Consider the following 20,042-nt stretch of genomic DNA (forward strand, 5'->3'; position numbering starts at 1 on the left):
TGTGCTGAGGGGTGGGAGCGGCCAGGGAGAGGTCAATGGGAGGAAAAGGAGACATATGTAATACTTTAATCAATAAAAAATTTAAATTCAAAAAAAAGACTGACGGGAAAAATTAAACTCATTGGAAAAAAAACACGCTTTATGAAAAATGACAATTTACAAATAAATCTCAACCATTCCAGCCAGGAGAATGAATAATTTCAAATCAGCGATCTGCGTGCTTCCATAGTGCCTGCAGCGTTAGAGAGCTTTTTATTAAAGAGATGGCTTACTCATAAAGGGGCACGCGGCCCCAGGTACATAAAAGCAAGCCGCCCTCAGTTCCTTTTCCAGTGCAGCAGTCACGGTTTTCCAGGATCAAACTGGGCAATGGGGATTACGCTATTGAGCACCTGTGCTTTTATTTGCACTTGGGGATTTTGTTCTTACATTATGCAACCTCCCACGTGCTGCAGCCTCTCCCCCTGTTTTCCCGTCTGACGGTTCCCATATCAACACCCATTGGCCCATGTGGGGAAGGAGAGTTCTTGAAATTATCCTGTGGGATTTAAAGCAGCGGTTGCCAACCTTTCGGACCTCACGGACCACCGATTGGCGACTGCCGATTTAAAGGACTCTCATAACCAGCGGATGAGAAGGGATGTGGTATTACTCTGTAGGATGCCCATTTCTCTGTTGGGGACTAGGAGGTACAAGACAAAAGGCACCATAAGATCATGACCCGGAAGGAGCTAACTTACTGTTGATGAAATAAGAAGGCAGTAAATAAAAATCTGTCATGGAGAGTTGGGATTCTACATTGGTTTGGTTTTGTCTTTGTATTGAGGTAGATAGTTTATATACAGGTAAATACTCGTTATCTGCAGTGTACAAGTGAGTGAATTTGGACTAGTACCTACACCCATGTAAATTTAAACCCTGTCGAGATACAGAGCGTTTCCATCACCCTAAAAAGCTCCTCATGCCCCTTCCCAGCCGTGTCCCACCCCCACCAGAGGCAGCCACTGTTCTCATCTCCTTTACCATACATCCGTTTTGCTGTTTCTTGACCTTCATTAAAAAAGAAATCATACAGTTTTATGTAAGATTTTTACTTTGTTTTGAAGTGAACTTGTTAGTCTTTTTATAACTATTTTTATAACATCTGTAGCAGTTTTACAAGGAAAGCAGCTTTTTTAAATATACTTCCAATTTAAAACCATCTGTATAATCTCTCATATTGGCTGAATTCATTAGACCTAGATTAGTGGGTTATAGTCATTCGATTAATTATCACAAGATTAATAAGTAACACCAACCTCTTGCCAAACATAGCTTCAACTGTAAGTTTAAAGAAACATAGTGTTCTACACTGCTATTTTAACAAGTTTATTTCTTATAACAAGCATCCATGGTCTAAAAATTACAAGTCAGCTGTCCTTGAAATTATTCAAGCTTTCCAATTATTAAATGAAAGATTTGCGCTTTTAATAGAGAGATGTAGAGATTAGCTCGACTTCGTAAGGAGAACCTACAGACTAAGGATAGATGTAACTTGATTGTGTTGGTATTTGGACGTATTGGCCAACCTTCTTTCCTGTCTTTCTTGCGGAACAAAGAGTAATGATGGATCCAGGGTTTTGCATTAGCAAAAGCACTCACGCCAGTGCTCTTCCTATTCTCAAGTATCCTGCTTTAAAAGAAGAACCTGTGTCCTTTATATCAATGTTAATTTTTAAAGTTCATTCTTTTTTTCTTTTTTTAAAAAAATATATTTTATTGATTTTTTACAGAAAGGAAGGGAAAGGGATAGAGAGTTAGAAACATCGATGAGAGAGAAACATCGATCAGCTGCCTCCTGCACATCTCCTACTGGGGATATGCCCGCAACCCAGGTACATGCCCTTGACCGGAATCGAACCTGGGACCTTTCAGTCCGCAGGCCGACGCTCTATCCACTGAGCCAAACCGGTTTTGGCAAAAGTTCATTCTTGATTCTACTTATATTCTATTTCTCCTACAACTGTGGAAAGAAGTTCAGAAGAAACAGCGATTGCTTTTCACTATAAGAATTGAAAAGGTTTTATAATGGAATGAAAACAAGCAAAATCTTGAAATACACATAGATAAAAAGAAAAAGGAAGAAGAAAATCAGAAACACAGAGAGAGAACATAACATCACACAGGAGCGGAAGAAATGAATAAGTAGAATAGTGGCGATAGGGAAACTTGGAAGTCAGGTAAAAGAATCATAGAATCTGAAGAAAGGGGACCTTAGGAATCCCTGGATTTCCTATTGCAGCACAAACCCCCTCTCCCACACCCACATCAGATAGCAACTGAGCTTCTGCTTGAATCCTACGTGGGGCACGTACTGCCTTCTCATAGGGCCCATTCTTTTTATGGATAGTTATAATGAGGAGACAGTTATTTGTGCTCTAGGCAAGCAGGCACTGTCCCTTTTTGAACATATATATTTAATGGCATACTGTCATTATACTCTATGGAATTTAATCTGTGCATTAGGAAAGGGGCAGAATGAGTTGTTTTATATAGGGGTTTTCTTTTTCGTTTACAGCTTCATTGAGATATAATTCATACAGCATCCTATGCACCATTTTAAATCACACAATCCAATAGTTATTAGTATATTCACAGAGTTGGGTCTCCATTACCACAATCAATTTTTGAACGTTTTTATTACCCCCAAAAGAAAAACCACACTCCTTAGCCATCATCCCTCCAAACCTCTCATCTCCCCCAGCCCTATGTAACTACTGATCTACATCCCCTTTCTATCCATTTGCTGCTTCTGGACATTTCATATAAATGGAATCATACAGTATGTGGTACTTTGTGGCTGGCTTACATAACATGTTTTTAAGGTTCATCCATGTTATAGCATGTATCAGTAGTTCACTTTCTATTGCCAATTTATATTCCATTGTGTGACTATATCACATTTATCCAGTCCAGTGTCAGTTGGGTGACATTGGGTTGTCTCTACTTTTTTGGCTATTATGATAAATGCTGCTGTGAATATTCAGGCACAAGTTTTTATGTGATTATATTGTCAGTTCCCATGATATATACCCCTAAGAGTGAAATTTCTGGGTCATACGGTAATTCTCTGTTTATCTGGCTGAGGAACTGCCAGACTTTTCCAAAGTGACCGCATCACTTTATATTCCCGCCAGTGGTGGTGAGGGCTCCAGTGTCTCCACATCCTGACCAGCACTTGTACTGTCCGTCCTCTTTATTGTCATCATCCCAATGGGCATGAAGTGGCATCTCATTGTGGTTCCGATTGACATTTCCTGGTGGCTGGTGGCATCAGGCATGTGTTCATGAGCTTATTGGCTATTTGTATGTCTTCTCTGGAGAAATGTGTATTCACAATTAACCCATTTTTTCATTGTTTGTTTGTTTTTGTCCTTTTATTATTGAGTTCTGTATTCTAAATACATTTTATTCTTTATATGTTTTAAATACAAGTCCCTTATCTGGTATATGATTTGTACACATTTTCTCCTAGGTGGGGTATCTTTTCATTTTCTTTATAGTGTCTGGGTTACATGGTTTCAGACTTTTAATCATTATGGGGTGTCTTTTTTTGTTTGTTTGTTTTCCCGTTAAGTTGTAAAATCATGGAGTTTAAATTGTAAAGTTCCACAAACCTGGACACTGCTCCTGCTTCTGCATCTCTGCTGCGTCCAGTAGAGTGGCCGTCTGTTAAAGGGTGCGTCTCCACAGGCAGCCACCTCTGCCCCTCGACGTTTTCCTCGCAGATCATTCAGCTTCATGCTTCATGAGATGATAAAATTGTTGGTTGGTTTTCTTACAGGTCAATCGGTTCAGTAAAGTGGAAGACCGCGCCATTTTTGTCACTGATCGTCACCTGTATAAGATGGACCCCACGAAGCAGTACAAGGTGATGAAGACCATCCCTCTGTACAACGTGAGTGTTCTCCGCTTCTCTCCGAGCAAAGGAGTACCAGCCTGGGGTTCGGGAGCCACTTGTGGGCTGACAGTCTGGTCACTGAAACCTTCGGGGCTTCAGGAAGCCTGTGAACCCTTGAATGTTATGCCCATCTTACGTTTTACACAGATGTACAATTTTCTCTCGGGGATCCAAGGCTTCCAGTAGATTAACGAAAGCTTTTTTTTTTGTTTTTAAGCGTAAAGACTCTGCATTCTGTGTGATCTTTCTCTGGTCTTCATTCTACTCACGGCTTCACTGTTGTGATACACAATATGTTTTCTCATTTATTTGCATAAGGCTTGTTCTTTCTCTATGCCTAATCCTGCTCATGGCTTCAATGTGGTGACACCTAATATATTTTCTTATTTATTTTCATAAGGCGTGTTTTTCCATTTGGAAATGGAATCCGGTAGAGGAACGGTAGAGAATTACTTTATGAAAGCGTTACCTCTCTTTTAAATGTAAAATGTATGCTGCTCCCAGAAGTTCTTTCCACCAATATATTTTACCTCTGATCTAAACCCACTCGGTGGTTCACTGTCTCCACGGGCTTTCCAGATTCTGGAATCAGCTCCTTATTTGAAATGAGAAATTTGGTAGGTGTCTCTTTGAATTTCAATACGAGATTTATTTTTCGTTTTTTCCCCCTGCTGTCTGAGGCCTGCTTAACAAGTGACTATTTGTTCTAATTCTTCAGAAGGAGCCTACCAGACCCCAGATCTCTTCATGTGAAAGGTGATTTTCTCTGTTAGTTCTTAATGAGGAAGGTCTGTGCCGGTCCCATGGTAGACTGTATGAGGAATATTATTAAAGAGTCTTTTAAATCCTTTTGGTCTCTGCAAAAGGGAGTAGGAAGGACGTTGTTTTGCAGCTGTATTTTGTTAAATCAGGAGTTTCATTGGTTGTGAGGTACAGAGAAAGCAAATCATTCCTGATTTTGTTAAATGATGTAGAACATCACTGCAGACGATTGCCGAAATTATTGCCCAGGTTGAGATTTGTCTGCATTATACATCTCTCTCTCTCTCTCTCTCTCTCTCTCTCTCTCTCTCTCTCTCTCTCTCTCTCTCACACACACACACACACACACACACACCTTTCTCCCTTTCAGGAGAAGGCTAATGGATTGCAGCTAAGAAAATGCTCTTCTAAGACATTCTTGATTGCATATATTCTTAGCAAAGACTTGCAGTCTTACATACCAGTCACAGTTGAAGCCTAATAACCCTGCCGTCTTAAAGTAGGTGGTGAAGGGAGGTGAGGGGGTCGGATCAGACTTTGCCCAAGTCTAATGAAGTGTGGAACCAAGCAGACATAAATTGCGGTATGCATTTTATTTCTTCTTCTTATTATTTTCTGTTAAGTGGAGATCACTCTGGCACAGAATATAAATTCAGTAGCTAAACAACTCTTTGACCTGAAGTTCTTTTCCCAACCTACCTTCCTTTTTTATGTCGACTGGTGTATATTTATATTCACGGTTCCCCTTTTCACATTATCACAATTCATGTTCCCAGTGTCATCGAAATGAATGATGTTTAACAATTGTGGCAAAGGTTAAACAGTGTCAGCAGGATGGATGCACACGGTCGCAGGGGCTCTCAGTACTCAGCCCATATCCCCTTGTGCCCCCTTATTTTCGGGCACACTGCCCTGACTTCCAGCAGCCAACATCTCTGTCAAAAGGCTATGCTGCCAGACCCACTTTGCCCCATGCACAGAGGACTGGAAATGCCATCCAGTGACTCACAGATGTCGGGGATAAATACTCCAACCCCGTCACCATTGGCCGAGGCCATTCTGAGGTGTGTTTTCTACCGTTTCCTAGACCTGCCCTGCAGGAGTAAGCGGCAGCTGCCCACGGTGGAAGCTGATGGGCCATCCTGGCCGCCTCCCCTTGCCTGAACCCCTCCCCACCCCCTTGCCAGTGTCCCTGCACCTCCCAAGTCAGCTCTGTGTGCCCATCAGCCTTTGTCCCAGGGTGTGCTCTGGGAGGAGCCAACTTCAGGGTAGTGGCTAGGAGGGAGCAAGTCGAATGGGATAGGGGACTGCCACCTGGGTTGGTAAAAATGTTTTAAAGTCCAAAGCACATGTGGCAGCGTATTAAGTCCGGATAATAGGGATGTGGGTATATGTTATTTTATTCTTTACACCTTTTGTATGATTGAAATATTTTGAAATTAAAAGCACAGTTTAAGACAGGGAACCCTTAGAAATGATAATGCTGATCATAGTGATGAAGCCGCTGAGAGGAGGTGAAGGAGAACGATTTTCATGTTAACCATGTTGAGTTTCAGGTGTCGTGAAACTCACAGGTATGCATTTCATAGGTAGTCGAAGGTCTCGTATTGTAGGGAGGGGAAGAATTCAGCACTTACTATAAAAATTTAAAAGCAGATGTGTGTACAGCTGGAGGCTGAAATTATGAGTCTAGAGCAGCGGTTCACAACCTGTGGGTCGCGACCCCTCTGGGGGTCGAATCACCCTTTCACAGGGGTCGCCTAAGACCATCAGAAAACATATATAATTACATATTGTTTTTGTGATTAATCACTATGCTTTAATTATGTTCAATTTGTAACAATGAAAATACATCCTGCATATCAGATATTTACATTACGATTCAAAACAGTAGCAAAATTACAGTTATGAAGTAGCAACAAAGATAATTTTATGGTTGGGGGTCACCACAACATGAGGAACTATATTGAAGGGTCGCGGCATTAGGAAGGTTGAGAACCACTGGTCTAGAGGGAGGAAGGGGGCAGATTATTCAAGAACATCCATCCATTACATGGTGAGAAAGAGAGAATCGCTGATGGGAATGAAATAAAAAGGAAATCTCTTCTCTATGGCCCTCCATTTTCTCAACGCTTTTTTAAAAATATATTTTTATTGATTTCAGAGGGAAAGGGAGAAGGACAGAGAGAGATAATCATTGATTGTCTGCCTCCTGCACGCCCCACACGGGATCAAGCCTGCAACCCGGGCATGTGTCCTGAATGGGAATTGAACCGTGATCTCCTGGTTCATAGGTCAACGCTCAACCACTGAGCCCCGCCGGCCAGGCCCAACTCTCTCTTAATGTGCTAAACAAGCTCTCATGTTTCTTCAGTTCCATCTGGTTATGGATTATTCTAGGAAAGAAAAGAACTGTGAGAGCACCATGTTTCAGAAGCAGATTGGAAAGTTTTCAGAAATAAGTGTAATCGATAGAAGCAGAGAGCTAAGCGTGCCCCGCTCCTCTCTTCTCGTGCTCTGCTTCTCCTTGGCTTCCAGGAACAGATGATGACCATAAACGGTCATAGGGAACCCTCCGCTGTGGTTCCTGTAAGGTTACAGGTGGCAGTAAGGGGGAGGAGCCTGAGGGAGACCCAGGACACACCACCACCCGGCTTCAGAGCCGTTCTCAGGGACTGTGTTACCCTGCGGCCCTCAGCAGCATGAAGGCTTAGGCAGCCGAAGTTTCGGCCATTCTCTCCGTCTCTGCCTCTCTCTCTCTCTCTCTCTCTCTCTCCCTGTCTTTTTACTGTCAGTTACTTTTCTTTGCAGCATGGGTCGACACTAGGCTCAGGTCTAAATCAGCCAGCCCAGCACCCCATTAGAGTTCGTCCTACACTAACATATTGAACACAGTGTCTCAGATCAGGCCTCACCATAGCAACCAATTCTGCATGAGCCAAATTGGTATTTTAGTTCCTTGTCAAGTACTTGCAATTCTATGCATAGCCTTCCCTGACTTTTCCTAGTATACCATATATAGCATGGGCAATTAGTACAGTTCCTTTTGAGTACAATTGATCTCTTCCCTCTGCAGTTTTTGACTATTGTCCTTAGTCCCAAGTCCCATTTGGACCTGGGTCACAAATCATGCTGAGTACTGGGGTGGGTCATTAGGTTTTCCCAGTGGGGAAAGGATCAATGGGAGAAAAGAGCTTCAAATAGGCCAAGTTCATCAGGCATCCTGGGGTCCTTGGAGTCTGCCCACCTACCCCCCTTCCAATTGCCAGAAGCCCAGTCTCTCTCAAGCAGGACTTAAAACGTGCTACATGTGTAGCAACTTATGGTGCATGTATGTGCGTGCAACTATCATCGTTGTGGCCGTTCCAGCGTCCAGTATGCCAGATCTTTGACTCACCTAGAAAAAGCTGACGTCTGTATTTCCTGTAAAATCCCCTGATTATTAAAAGGCATGCAAGCCAAACAAATTGTGTCTGGGGCGACACTCAGCCCACAGGCCGCCATTTGCTAATCCCATGTTGAAAGGTCTCTGCTTGTCATTTGTTACTCTACAGGAGCAGTAACCATACACCAGCGGTTCTCAACCTGTGGGTCGCGACCCCTTTGGCAGTCGAACAACCCTTATACAGGGGTCGCCTAAGACCATCCTGCATATCAGATATTTGCATTACGATTCATAACAGTAGCAACATTACAGTTATGAAGTCGCAACATGAGGAACTGTATTTAAAGGGCCAGAAGGTTGAGAACCACTGCCATACTCCTTGGTCTCCTCCATGCCAAACGTTAAAAATTCTAAAATCGATGATATGCTTTATTCTAGACCTTGTGTAGTAGAAACACACACAACCCATTCCTCACTTACAAAAAACCCGCAGGTTGTCGGCTTTAGAAGAATGGTTTCTACTTCAGTGAGAAAGCGAAGGAATGAAGGGACTCTTTGATAGAGGTGTCTTTCCTGCCTGGGGAACTTCCTACCCCCTCGGAGTTCACTGCTACTCCTGTCCCTGCAGCTTATAAGTGTTTGGGGTGTTTTTTTGCCATATTTGTTTTCTCTCTCTCATGACACTTTGCCACTAAAATGGCCCTGTGTGCATTCTCCTAAGAATAGGGCATTCTCCTTCATTGCCACGGTACTCTTTTCACACCTAAAAAATTATTATTTCCATAATATTTAATACCTAACACAACTCACATTTCCTCAGTTGGTCAAAGAATGTCCTTTGTTCACCTGTTTTTAAAAAACAAAATTCATCCCTAAACAGTGTTGCACTGAGTGGCTAGAGCATCGGCCCATGGACCAAAGGGTTACAGGTTCCATTCCTGGTCCAGGGCATGTGCCTGAGTTGCAGGTTCAATCCCTGGCCCCTGTAGTCATCCATAATGATAGTCGGTCCTGAGGTAGCTAGAGAAGAAAGGCTGCCTATGATAGTTCTTAAAAATTTCTACAACCATTCTCTCGCGCCTGGACTCGTGACCACCACTGAGCATGTTACTCTCTCTAGTTGTGCGTTTTCTAGGATGTCATATAATTGTACTTCCACAGCATATGGCCTTTGCAGACTGGCTTCTGTCACTTAGCAATAGGTATTTGAGGTTCTTTCGTGTCTTTCCATGACTTGATGCCTCGTTTCTTTTTCTTCACTGAGTAATACTCGGTTGTGTGGATATACCGTGGTCTGTCCATCTGCCTATTGAAGGACGTCTTGGTTGCTCCCAGTGTTTGGCAATTCTGAATAAAGCAGCTATAAGCATTCGCATGCAGGTTTTTGTATGGACACACGTTTTCAAATCATTTGGGTATGTAGCTATGAGCAAAATTGCTAGGTTGTGAGCTCACACTAAGTTTGGCTTTATAAGAACTGCCAAATCGTCTGCCCAAGAGACCGTGCCATTTTGCACTCCCACCAGCAGCTAATGAGAGTTCCTGTTGCTCCACATCCTCATCGTTACTGGTATTCTCAGTTTTTGTAAAAATGTAGCCGTTCTGACAGGTGTATGGTGGCGGCATGTATTTTTCTATGACCCTAAACTGTATAACTCAGCACCCGCTGGTATTGCAGTTCATCTTTAACTAAAAGCATAGCTCTCCACACTCTGTCAGCGCCTGGCTTTTGTGCTCAGGAGATAAAGGCTGATCTTTCTGTAAAACTAAGCAAAATATAACTAAAAGAAAAACTGGGCACCTTTCCCCCCGCTCCCATTAGCAAAAGTATTCTATCAGTGTATCATTGAACAATGATTCCAGTCACTCTTCACAGGAAAGATAAAAATGGGAAGTCACGCTGGGTTTTGGAGAGTATTTTCAGTCAACATTGTTCTTGCAGATGGTCTAGTCAGATAATTGTCAACAACAACCTGAGAATGAAGCATTCGGGTTATAGGTGGCCCCTTATTAGCCACAGAGAGACTTCCTATGTGCAAATACTGCCTGGTTATGGGTAGGGCTTCTGCCGGCTGGAATCTGTGTCATTGTCGTTAGTGTCGTCCCCCTGAGTCACTGTCTACATTATATGTGTGAGCTGTGATATCAGATTAAAGCATTAATTCCAATGCAGTTGTCCAGAAACGTCAAAATGTTTACCTTTAGGGGCTAGTGGGATAAGAATTGGAAGGATTTGCGGAGCTGGGAGGGAGACTGTGGTTGCTTCGGCTTGATATGGAGAACAAAGGCAGGCAGGAAAACACGCATCTAGCAATATTGTATCCAAAACTGGGGTCGCCGCCCCTTTGACTCTGGGAATCACCCTGGAGATCACGGTAGATTGGCGAGGAAGGTCGCACCCCGCGGCCAGTGCACACTGCTTGAATCCGTGCGTTTCTGCCACGGGAGCCGTGTGGACACGGGCTCACCCCAGCCAGCACCCGGGGAGCTGGTTGCCAAGATTGAGTTTAATTTGCGTAAACATGAAATCTGTTCACTGGTTCCGAGTGAAATGGCATAAACTGAAGCATTTAACCTGACCTCAGCCGGAACCCGCCTTCCCCTTTTGTTGGAGAGCTGTGCCCGATGGGTTGGCTCTGCCCAGGAATGCTGTTCGATATAGTCCCTTTTTTATCAGTCCGGGCTCAATGGCCAAGGAAGCCGCCAGTTAATTACACAAACACATCCTTCCGTTCTGTGGAGAACACCAGGCAAGCTGGGGAGAGAACAGAGACGCTTATCTGAACCCATGTGACTGTGTTGTAGCAGTGAATGGACTGTAATTATGCCGGGCTTCAGGCTTTATTACTCTCTCTGACGTGACTTGCTAGAAAGATAGTGCTTCGTTTGGAAGATGGATTTCCCTTGTAATGTGTCCAGGGGTGAACCCTACTGAAAAACCCTACTGAAATCCCCAGCTCTGCTCCCCATCACCATTTCTAAGGCACCCTACCCTCATGGCCCAATCGCAGGAGAAGGTGTTTCCATGGTAATCTCGGGGGCAGCAGTCAGCTGATGTCTGGCACTGCCTGCCTGAGCTGGTGTGCCCAGCCCTCTCCCCTCCCTCCTCCCTGGAGCCTTTAAACTGTATTTATTAGTCCTCTTTAATGGAAAGGAGATAACCCCTAATGTCAGACGCCGAGTGACACTCGGGTTTATTTATTTATTTGCTTAGGTGATAAATTTACCTTCCTAATTGATCCTCAGCAGGTCCCGGAAGCTGTGTTGTTTTGAACACCTGGTGCAAACGTTCATATGTTTGCCTGTTAGAACAAAGAGAGCCACTTACCAATGTTAGATATTCGGAAGCCCCTGTTCTGAGGGGGGAAAGTGCCGACTCTATGATTTTTAAAGATGCAGATGTTAAGGTTTTAGTTTAATTTTTTAAGAATCTCTTCTTGCTCTGATGGCTTTGGCAATGAGTCAATCTTCCCACTATCCTTCTAATTTTTTATTTAGCGTTCGATTTCATTATTGGATTTGAGTGATCCATGTGGGTTTAAATACTTCTAAGAAAAATGTCTAGCCATGATCTCTTTCTCTTTTTCTTGTTCGTTCCCTCTCTCTCTCTCTCTCTCTCTCTCTCTCTCTCTCTCTCTCTCTCTCTCTCTCTCTCTCTCAGTAAGAGAGAAAGAAGTGAGAATCCCAGAGCTAAGTGATTGATTGTTTTCCTGACATGTGTGTAGAAGGAAATGCCTTTTGTCATACCAGTTAGAGACCACAGTTTATGTTAAACAGTACTAGGCAAACTGATTTATAATGTCAGAAGTCAGCACTTCCCGGCAGGAGGTAGAGTCCATTTTCATCCGTACTGTACTTGGAAATTCAATTATAAATGTAAAAGCTGTACCAAACCAGTGTCTGAAAGGAACAAGTGTTAGAGCCAATTTATGACCCCTTTAAGAAGCTATCTTGTTAAAGAAACACAAAGCCTTTTTAAAAGCTGAGGTATAAGAAAATTAGTATGACACCACCGTATTTATCCAGAGGTCAGATTTCCTAGAAACAAGGTGCTTTCAAAACAAAGCCCTAAATGGAGGCATGGACATAAAAAGACCTTTGCGGCCCTGGCCAGTTTGGCGCAGTAAATAGAGCATCGGCCTGCAGACTGAAGGGTCCCAGGTTCAATTCCGGTCAAGGGCAAGAACCTCAGTTGCAGGCTCAATCCCTGGCCGTGGTTGGTGTGTGTGTGTGTGTGTGTGTGTGTGTGTGTGTGTGTGTGAGAGAGAGAGAGAGAGAGAGAGAGAGAGAGAGAGAGAGAGAGAGAGAGAGAGGCAACCCATCCATGTGTCTCTATCTCATCAATATTTCTCTGTCTCCCCCTCCCTTCCACTCTCTAAAAATCAATGGAAAAAATATCCTCAGGTGAGGATTAAGCTCCCCCCACCACGAAAAAAAAAAAAAAAGATCTCTGGGTGTGCAGAAAGAGATGTCACTAAGCCAAGACAGAGCCCCTTTTATGCAGTAAACACTTTTGAGCACCTATGGCACGCTGTGCGTTTGCCCACAGTAGCGATAGAATAGTGCGTGCACCCCACAGTCTCTGCCCACAGGCCTCATAGCACAGGCCTGTGGCGGCCACGTGGGCGCACATTACAGGCACCTCTCTCTCAAGAGGAAACTGTCCCTCAGAAAGATACAGCATCCGCCCAAGGCTACAAAGCTCACAGGGAATGGAGCCCTGCGAACCACAGCCCTGGCGGTGACCTCCTACTGCTGCCTCCCTTCCATGACAAGCAGCACATACGAGTCAAATCCTATCTTAAGAGGAGGGGGAAAATAACCTGAGTAGTATTTGTCGCATGCCCAATACCAGGCTTTAGGTGGCTTAACGAGACGATCGCTCCATCTTTATAAGAATCCTGTGCAGGAAGTTAAAGATCCTTTTATCCGTGAAGAAACCAGTTCTCAGATGTTAGCTACTGGGGCAGGACTCCAGGGCAGGTTTTTTGCACACCAGAGCCCAAGGGAGCCTTCTAGCTGAGTTGCCTACAAAACACTCTTTTTCGCTCTCCCGTTCCCTTCGTTTATTTGCGTAAGTCTTTCTGAGCATAATAATTGCTTTCTAAAATATTTCATCTTAACCTTTTGAGAACAAGTGGCCTGTGGGCCCTGGGACCTGTAGGAAGCTGCCTCATCAAGACTAGCTTCTGTCCTGGTCACGCCCCGCAGGTCAAGGGCTCTCCAGCATGGTCCCTTGGGATCCAGAAAAGGAAAAAGAAAACAGAAATGTGCTTCATTTCTGTCGGAGAAAGGGGGAAAGCAGCCTCTTGAAGACAGCTGCCACATTGTTCTTCCATTTGCACAGCTGTTTCTCTCTTAATTGCAGCCCTTCGTCTCCGAGGAGGAACAGGTAGGAAAAGGTACCGCAGTCTCAGGCGGGCCAGGGAAAATGTGCTGCTTTCCCTGCTAACTGGATTCTTTGGAGATTTGAATTTGATACGATTTAGTTTCCACTTTTAAAACCCACGTCAAAAATGTTAGTAGCTTCTAACTCATAGGCCCTCAAACCTTGGCTGCACATTGGACTAGCCTGGGGTGTTTTGTGTGTTTTTTTATTCTGATACCCAGGCCACACCCCAGGCCCATGAAATCAAATCTCTGCAGGTAGGCCTAAGCATCAGCATGTTTTATAGCTCCCCAGGTGAGTCTACTGAGGAAGAGTTTCAGGGGTTCATGTGTCCAGGCAAACACTGGTGCATTTTTCTACGCTTGGGCACCTGTAGCCTTTTTTCAGGTTCTTAAAGGGATGTGTGAATTGCTGTTTTGGGCAATACAGAATTTTTTTTAAATATGTTTTTACTGATTTTTTAGAGAGAGAGGGGAAGGGGAAGGAATAGAGAGAGAGAGAAACATCGATGGATCGGCTGCCTCCCGCACACCCCTTACTGGAGATCAAGCCCAAAACCCGGGCATGTGCTCTGACTGGGAATCGAACTGGGGACCTCTTGGTTCATGTCATGGGTTGACACTCAACCACTGAGCCCCACTGACTGGGCCAGACCAACAGATTTTAGGTGGCATGGTGAGGTTTATTTCTTAGGAAGCTAATTCTGACAGCATTACAAAGTATGGCCAGAAGTGGGAAGAGGCTGGTGAAATAAATACCATTTCAGGGGGTCTCAGAATCATCTCAATGGAAACAATAACACCAGAGATAAAAGAGTCAAGCCGTATTGCATTACTCTTAAAGTTAACTTTTCAAAAAGATTTTCTATGCGCCAGGCACTAGTTTCATGTTCTACATGCATTTATGTAGATGTTTTCATCTTCCCTAGGAGGTGGGTAATATTAATCCCATTTACAGTGAAGAATCTGATGCACAGAGCACAGATCAGGTTTACCCACGGGCATGGAGTGGCAGTGCCCAGATTTGGGCCCAGGCAGGGTGGCCCAGAGCCTGTGCCCTGCCTGCCCTGTGCTGCCGCCCAGTTGAGGATGGGTGAGTGGGGGATTGAAGAGAACTCTTTGGGCTTGGAAGACAGTGTAACTGGTGGCCCTTCATTGAAATAGGGCCCTGAGACAGAGAGTGTGGAGGGCAAGGAGGTGAGTTTCATTTGGCCAGAGGGGTGGTCCCATGGGCGCTCCAGGGGGCCCCTGTCTGTCTACCCGTCTGGAGGCCCAGAGAAAGGTCTAAGCCTGACATTCACATTTGAGAGTCGTCAGTATTTTATTTTTTTAATATATTTTTATTGATTTCAGAGAGAAAGGGAGAGGGATAGAGAAACAGAAACATCAATGATGAGAGAAAATCACCGATCGGCTGCCTCCTGGACGCCCCCCACTGGGGATCAAGCCCGCAACCTGGGCATGTGCCCCTGACTGGAACTGAACCCGGGACCTTTCAGTCCACATAAAAGGGGCTCTATCTATTGAGCCATACCAGCTAGGGTGAGAGTCATCAGTATTTTAAAGAGGGAAACTTGCAGCCCCTTCTCCCCACACAAGGCGGCTTGCGTCGTCCACTCCTGTGGTGTGTGCCTCCTGGCTCCTCGGCTGTCCTGGGAGCTCCCTAAGGGGAAAGCTGCTTTCCTTAACCATTTGCACACGTCATCTGGAAGGGAGAGTGGGAACGTGCTGTTCTGGACAAGACGGGATGGATGCATTTCTCCCTTTCCTTCTCCCTAAAGGTAGCTAAAAACAATGGATGTTACAGTATGAAACACACTGTGTTATGTAGGAAGACTGACAGGTGGAGAGAAGGTGGACAGCTAGGGACCCCAGGGCACGCCCATGAAGCAATATGCCCGGAAGCTCCCTAGGTTTCCTTTGGCCTCCTCCATACCCTGGACTGGGAGCTGGCAAAGCCCCGACACAGAAACACCAAGAGACACAGGCAAGAAAAGCTCGCTCTCGCTTGCCAAAGGACCAGGAAATGGGCAGCCTCGCAGAACAGAAACCTTTTTGTCAGTAAATCCTCTTCTCCAGAAAAACACCAAGGGGGGGGAAATTGCCGGCCCCCCAATTGCAGTCAGCTAGGGCCTAGTGGAGAGCCTAGACCTCTCACCAGGAGAGCCTAGACCAGTGGTCGGCAAACTGCGGCTCGCGAGCCACATGCGGCTCTTTGGCCCCTTGAGTGTGGCTCTTCCTAAGCCTTAGGAGGACCCTAATTAAGTTAATAACCATGTACCTACCTATATAGTTTAAGTTTAAAAAATTTGGCTCTCAAAAGAAATTTTAATCATTGTACTGTTGATATTTGGCTCTGTTGACTAATGAGTTTGCCGACCACTGGCCTAGACCTTTATTCCTTACCCAGGAATAAAGAGGCACCCCTCCCAGGCCCCGCGGGGTGGTGTCAGAAGGCCCACAGGGGAGCCTGGACTTCCTGGCCCCACCCCAGGGAAGGGAGGTGCCCCCTCTCCGCTGAACAACATCAGGGGAGGCTGAGGGAGGAGCTTAGGCTTCCACCCCCTCTTGGTGGTTCCCAGGTGCTTCCCACCAGCAGTAAAGCATTGCTGCCCCTTCCCCTACTGATCCATGTGTATTAGGAACCTGCAAAAATGGACAATTTTCACTGGATCCAGAGTCTGATAACACAATACCCAAAATGACCCGGTTACAATCAAAGATCGCTCATGCTCCCTCAAAGAGAGAGGCATTAGCGTGCACGTATTCAGGTTGTTGACAAACATAGGGTAAGGGAAGGAAACTTAGAAATTGAGTGAATAATCTTTTTACATTGAGAGGATTATTCATTTGTATGGTTTAAAAAAATTCAATTGAAAGACCAATTAGGAAAGCAACTTAATTAGTTTGGTATTTTAAGAGAGAGGGGGAAAAAATAAATTTTAATTGGATAATATAAAATGCAGTTCAATTAGTAAAACAATTAGCTTTGTAAAATAATAATCTAACTGTTAGGACCCAGTTATTTGGTAGTTTTATCTAAATCAGTGGTTGTGTGCGAATAGAATCACTTGGGGAACTTTTTAAAAGTACAGATCCCAGACCAAATAAATCAGAGCGTCCCCAGTGATTCTGTGACGCAGCCAGAGTTGATAGCCATTGGCGAAGTCAACCGTAGGTGATAAGTAGGACATAAATGGGGGGGTATTTTATATCTTCTGAATCGTCCAAATAGAGATGGCGAGGTTTATACACTAAATTCTGCACGCTCCTTCTAAAGGAGCGCCCTGTTGGGCCGTTTGTCTTGCTTCATGCATCCTTGCGATGGATCTGATGATCTGTCCCCCAAGCCCACAACAGTAAATATGAAGGTGTAATTAAAAGGGAGTCAGCCTCTTACAGGCAGACATATTGATAGTTGCAATATATGAAAGCGTAAAGTGCGGGGCGACTCAGAGGAGACTTCGCTCAGTGCCACTGGATGGCTTGGTATTAAAACTCGTTGAAGTGATTTCTTGAGCTATTTCCTCAGAGCCGTATTTCTGGAATTAAAGTTCAACTTTGCGTGAAATCCCTGAATTCCAGGTTGCAAGAAGACAAACCCATGAAATCAAACCGCCAGGTATTTTTGGAGAGAGACCTCCAATAGGCCTGCCTGTCTGGAATGGTTTTTTTGTTTGTTTTTTGGGGTTTGTTTGGTTTTTTTTTGTTTGTTTGTTTTTTTCGAAAAAAGAAAACAATTCACCATTGGGCTGATACCCATGAACTGGTAGGTTCTAACCACCTTTCTCGTAAGGAATTTGGCAAATTTAATCTAAAGTAGAAGAAAACAAACTTGCATGCCACAAATCAGGTACTTGCAACAAAGGGCAAAAAAAATTTCAATTGGAAGACCAATTGGGAAAGCAACTTAATTAGGTTGGTATTTTAAGAGAGAGAGAAAAGGAAATTTAAAATGGATTAATATAAAACGCAATTCGAATAGTAAAACAATTAGCTTTGTAAAATAACTTGACTATTAGGAACCAGCATTTGAATTAAGAAGCTTCCTCGCTCTGACCGGTTTGGTTCAGTGGATAGAGCGTCGGCCTGCGGACTGAAGGGTCCCGGGTTCGATTCCAGTCAAGAGCATGTACCTTGGTTGCGGGCATATCCCCAGTGGGGGGTGTGCAGGAGGCAGCTGATTGATGTTTCTCTCTCGTCGATGTTTCTGACTCTCTATCCCTCTCCCTTCCTCTCTGTAAAAAATCAATAAAATATATATAAAAAAAAAGAAGCTTCCTCTCCAAAGGAGTTTATATGTGATTTTGTAAAGTGCGACGTTCATTTGTGATGAGAACGTTATCTAGGTTGTAAATTTCCTGCTTGTTGGTGCCCTTAATCCCTGTCAGGGTGTGGAATATTCAGAAGAAGTGGAAGTTCAGTGTGGAGATGATATTTGTTCGGTGCAGTTGAGATGGCTTAGCTTGGAAACTTGTTAAAGAGTTTTACCACGTTGCTTTTACGCAGCTGTTAAAATAGAGAGTTGAAAGCTCTTGTCAATCAAAGATGTAAACTTAGCCCTTTAGTCCGTTCATTACAGTTACTTTCATTGACCTGAATAATATCAATCAATAGTACTAGTCTCCTAACTAGGTGCTTGTGTATAATAAAGTCAGTATCCTGGCTTTCAGACAATTTTTTGCTGACTGCTCATGGCCCATATTTTGTGTAATATGTTTTATTTCACTGTTAGTCTGTCATGTGGTTTTTGCCTTGGATTTTACTTTATTATTCCCACCCCAACTTTCTTTCTGGTACATCTTTGTCCTTTCATTTTTTATCTGCTGTGTCTTCTTGTTTCAGATGCATCTTTAACAGCGTATAGTTAAATTTTGCTTTTGACCTAATCTGTGAACCTTCTTTATCCAATAAAGCAATTGTATCCCTTTTGCACTTCTTACAGAAACTGATGATTTTTTTCTTCAATTTAATAATGTTATGTAAATGTTTTTTAATTATTCCTTGCTATTTCCTTTCTTTTTTCGAGTTGCAATGTTGATCAAGTTTTTTAAAATATGCTTTTATTGATTTGAGAGAGAGAGGAAGGGAAAGAAACATCAGTGAGAGAGAAACATTGATTGGCTGCCTCCTGCATGCTCCCTACTGGGGATAGAGCCTGCAACCTGAGCATGTGCCCTGAATGGGAGTTGAACCGGTGACCTCTTGATGCATGGTCCACACTCAACCACTGAGCCACACAGGCAGGGCGGTCACGTTTTATCTATTTCCTTTTTACTAAATATTATAAACTTATACATTCTTTTTAATTCTAATGGTTACTATTAAATGTTTAAACTGATCTCTCTTAATACCAAGAATAAATCAGATTTACTTACATCCTCCTATGAATAATGACAAAATTAATGTTTTTTCCTCTCTTCTTCCTATACCTTCCTACATTTTCAGAGAGAAGGAGCGCCTTTTTTAAAAAGTATTTAAACCTGAATGTTATTTTCCTTTGTAGATAACTCACTTTCTATGCCTAGATACTTGAAGATTTCTTTCCCTGTATTCTAGAAACTCGAAACTTTCTCTGGGCTACATGTCCATGTGATTCTCTGTTAATTAAATTGGGCTGGTACCTGTGGCTCCTATCTAAAGACTCAAATCTTTGACATTGAGAAATTTCATTCAACTCTTCTTTGATTTTCTGCAGTATCTATTCTGTCCCTTACTGCTTCCATTGTATTGTCAATTTGTCATGTTTATGTTTCAGAATTACTTCACCTCCTAATATTGGTCTGTTTCACCCTTATTTCATAGATGAGAATGCAAAGTCGGGATTTTCTTTTCTGGTTCTCTCTGCTTTCTTGCACTTACTCCATGGCAGAGGAGGGCATCTGCTCCGAATCCTAGAGTGGCCTCTTGCTTCCGAACGGCCCAGTTGTGTTCACTGATGTGTCCTCCTGACTGAGGAAGCTCTGAGTGTTGAGGTCAAAGTTATCCTCAGAGAGTCCCAAATCTTCAAGGCCAAAGAGGAAGTAGTCTTGGATTTATCATAGCATCGAGAGCCCGCAGATTGTGAGAAATAAGGCGATTAATTGGTAAAAGCCTTGATAAGGAGTTTCACTTCTGTTCAGAGAAATATTTGCGTGTTGTGGCTGCTCAGAGATAACTGAGGAAGTGACCCCTTCCCTAACCAGTGTATTTCCACACAATATCTCCCCTTCCCATGGTGCAAGCATGAAGTTTTCAGATATTGCTATCACATCCTCTTTTAGATTTGAGTGTAAAAACCCGTAAAGCAGAGGGGTTTTGCTTATTTACCTTTTTATACCCTGAGTTGCTGCTTTTTGATCCTTACCACACTTTTCTAAGGTAGACCGGGCATCTGGTGTGATCTTTATTTTGCAGAAAAGGAGAGAGGTGCCCAGGAAGTTAAATGACTCATTCAGGATCACCTGGCTGAATTGGGGTTAACATCCAGGTTATGCCCAGCTGGTGTGGCTCAGTGGTTGAGCGTTGACCTATGAACCAAGAGCTCAGGGTTCGATTCCCAGTCAGGGACCATGCCGCGGTGGCAGG

General features: G+C 43.7%; 1 protein-coding gene across 1 annotated transcript in view; it reads left to right on the top strand.

The window, feature by feature from the left end:
• The window catches only part of MYO1D (myosin ID), a 271,271-nt gene that overhangs the window by 167,151 nt on the left and 84,078 nt on the right, over window positions 1-20,042 (top strand). Inside the window, exon 20 of the mRNA XM_059669519.1 lies at window positions 3,824-3,937. Coding sequence (XP_059525502.1) covers window positions 3,824-3,937 — 114 coding nt within the window. The remainder of the gene's footprint in view (window positions 1-3,823; window positions 3,938-20,042) is intronic.

This window comes from Myotis daubentonii, chromosome 16, assembly GCF_963259705.1.
Source record: "Myotis daubentonii chromosome 16, mMyoDau2.1, whole genome shotgun sequence".
Classification (NCBI taxonomy): Eukaryota; Metazoa; Chordata; class Mammalia; order Chiroptera; family Vespertilionidae; genus Myotis; species Myotis daubentonii.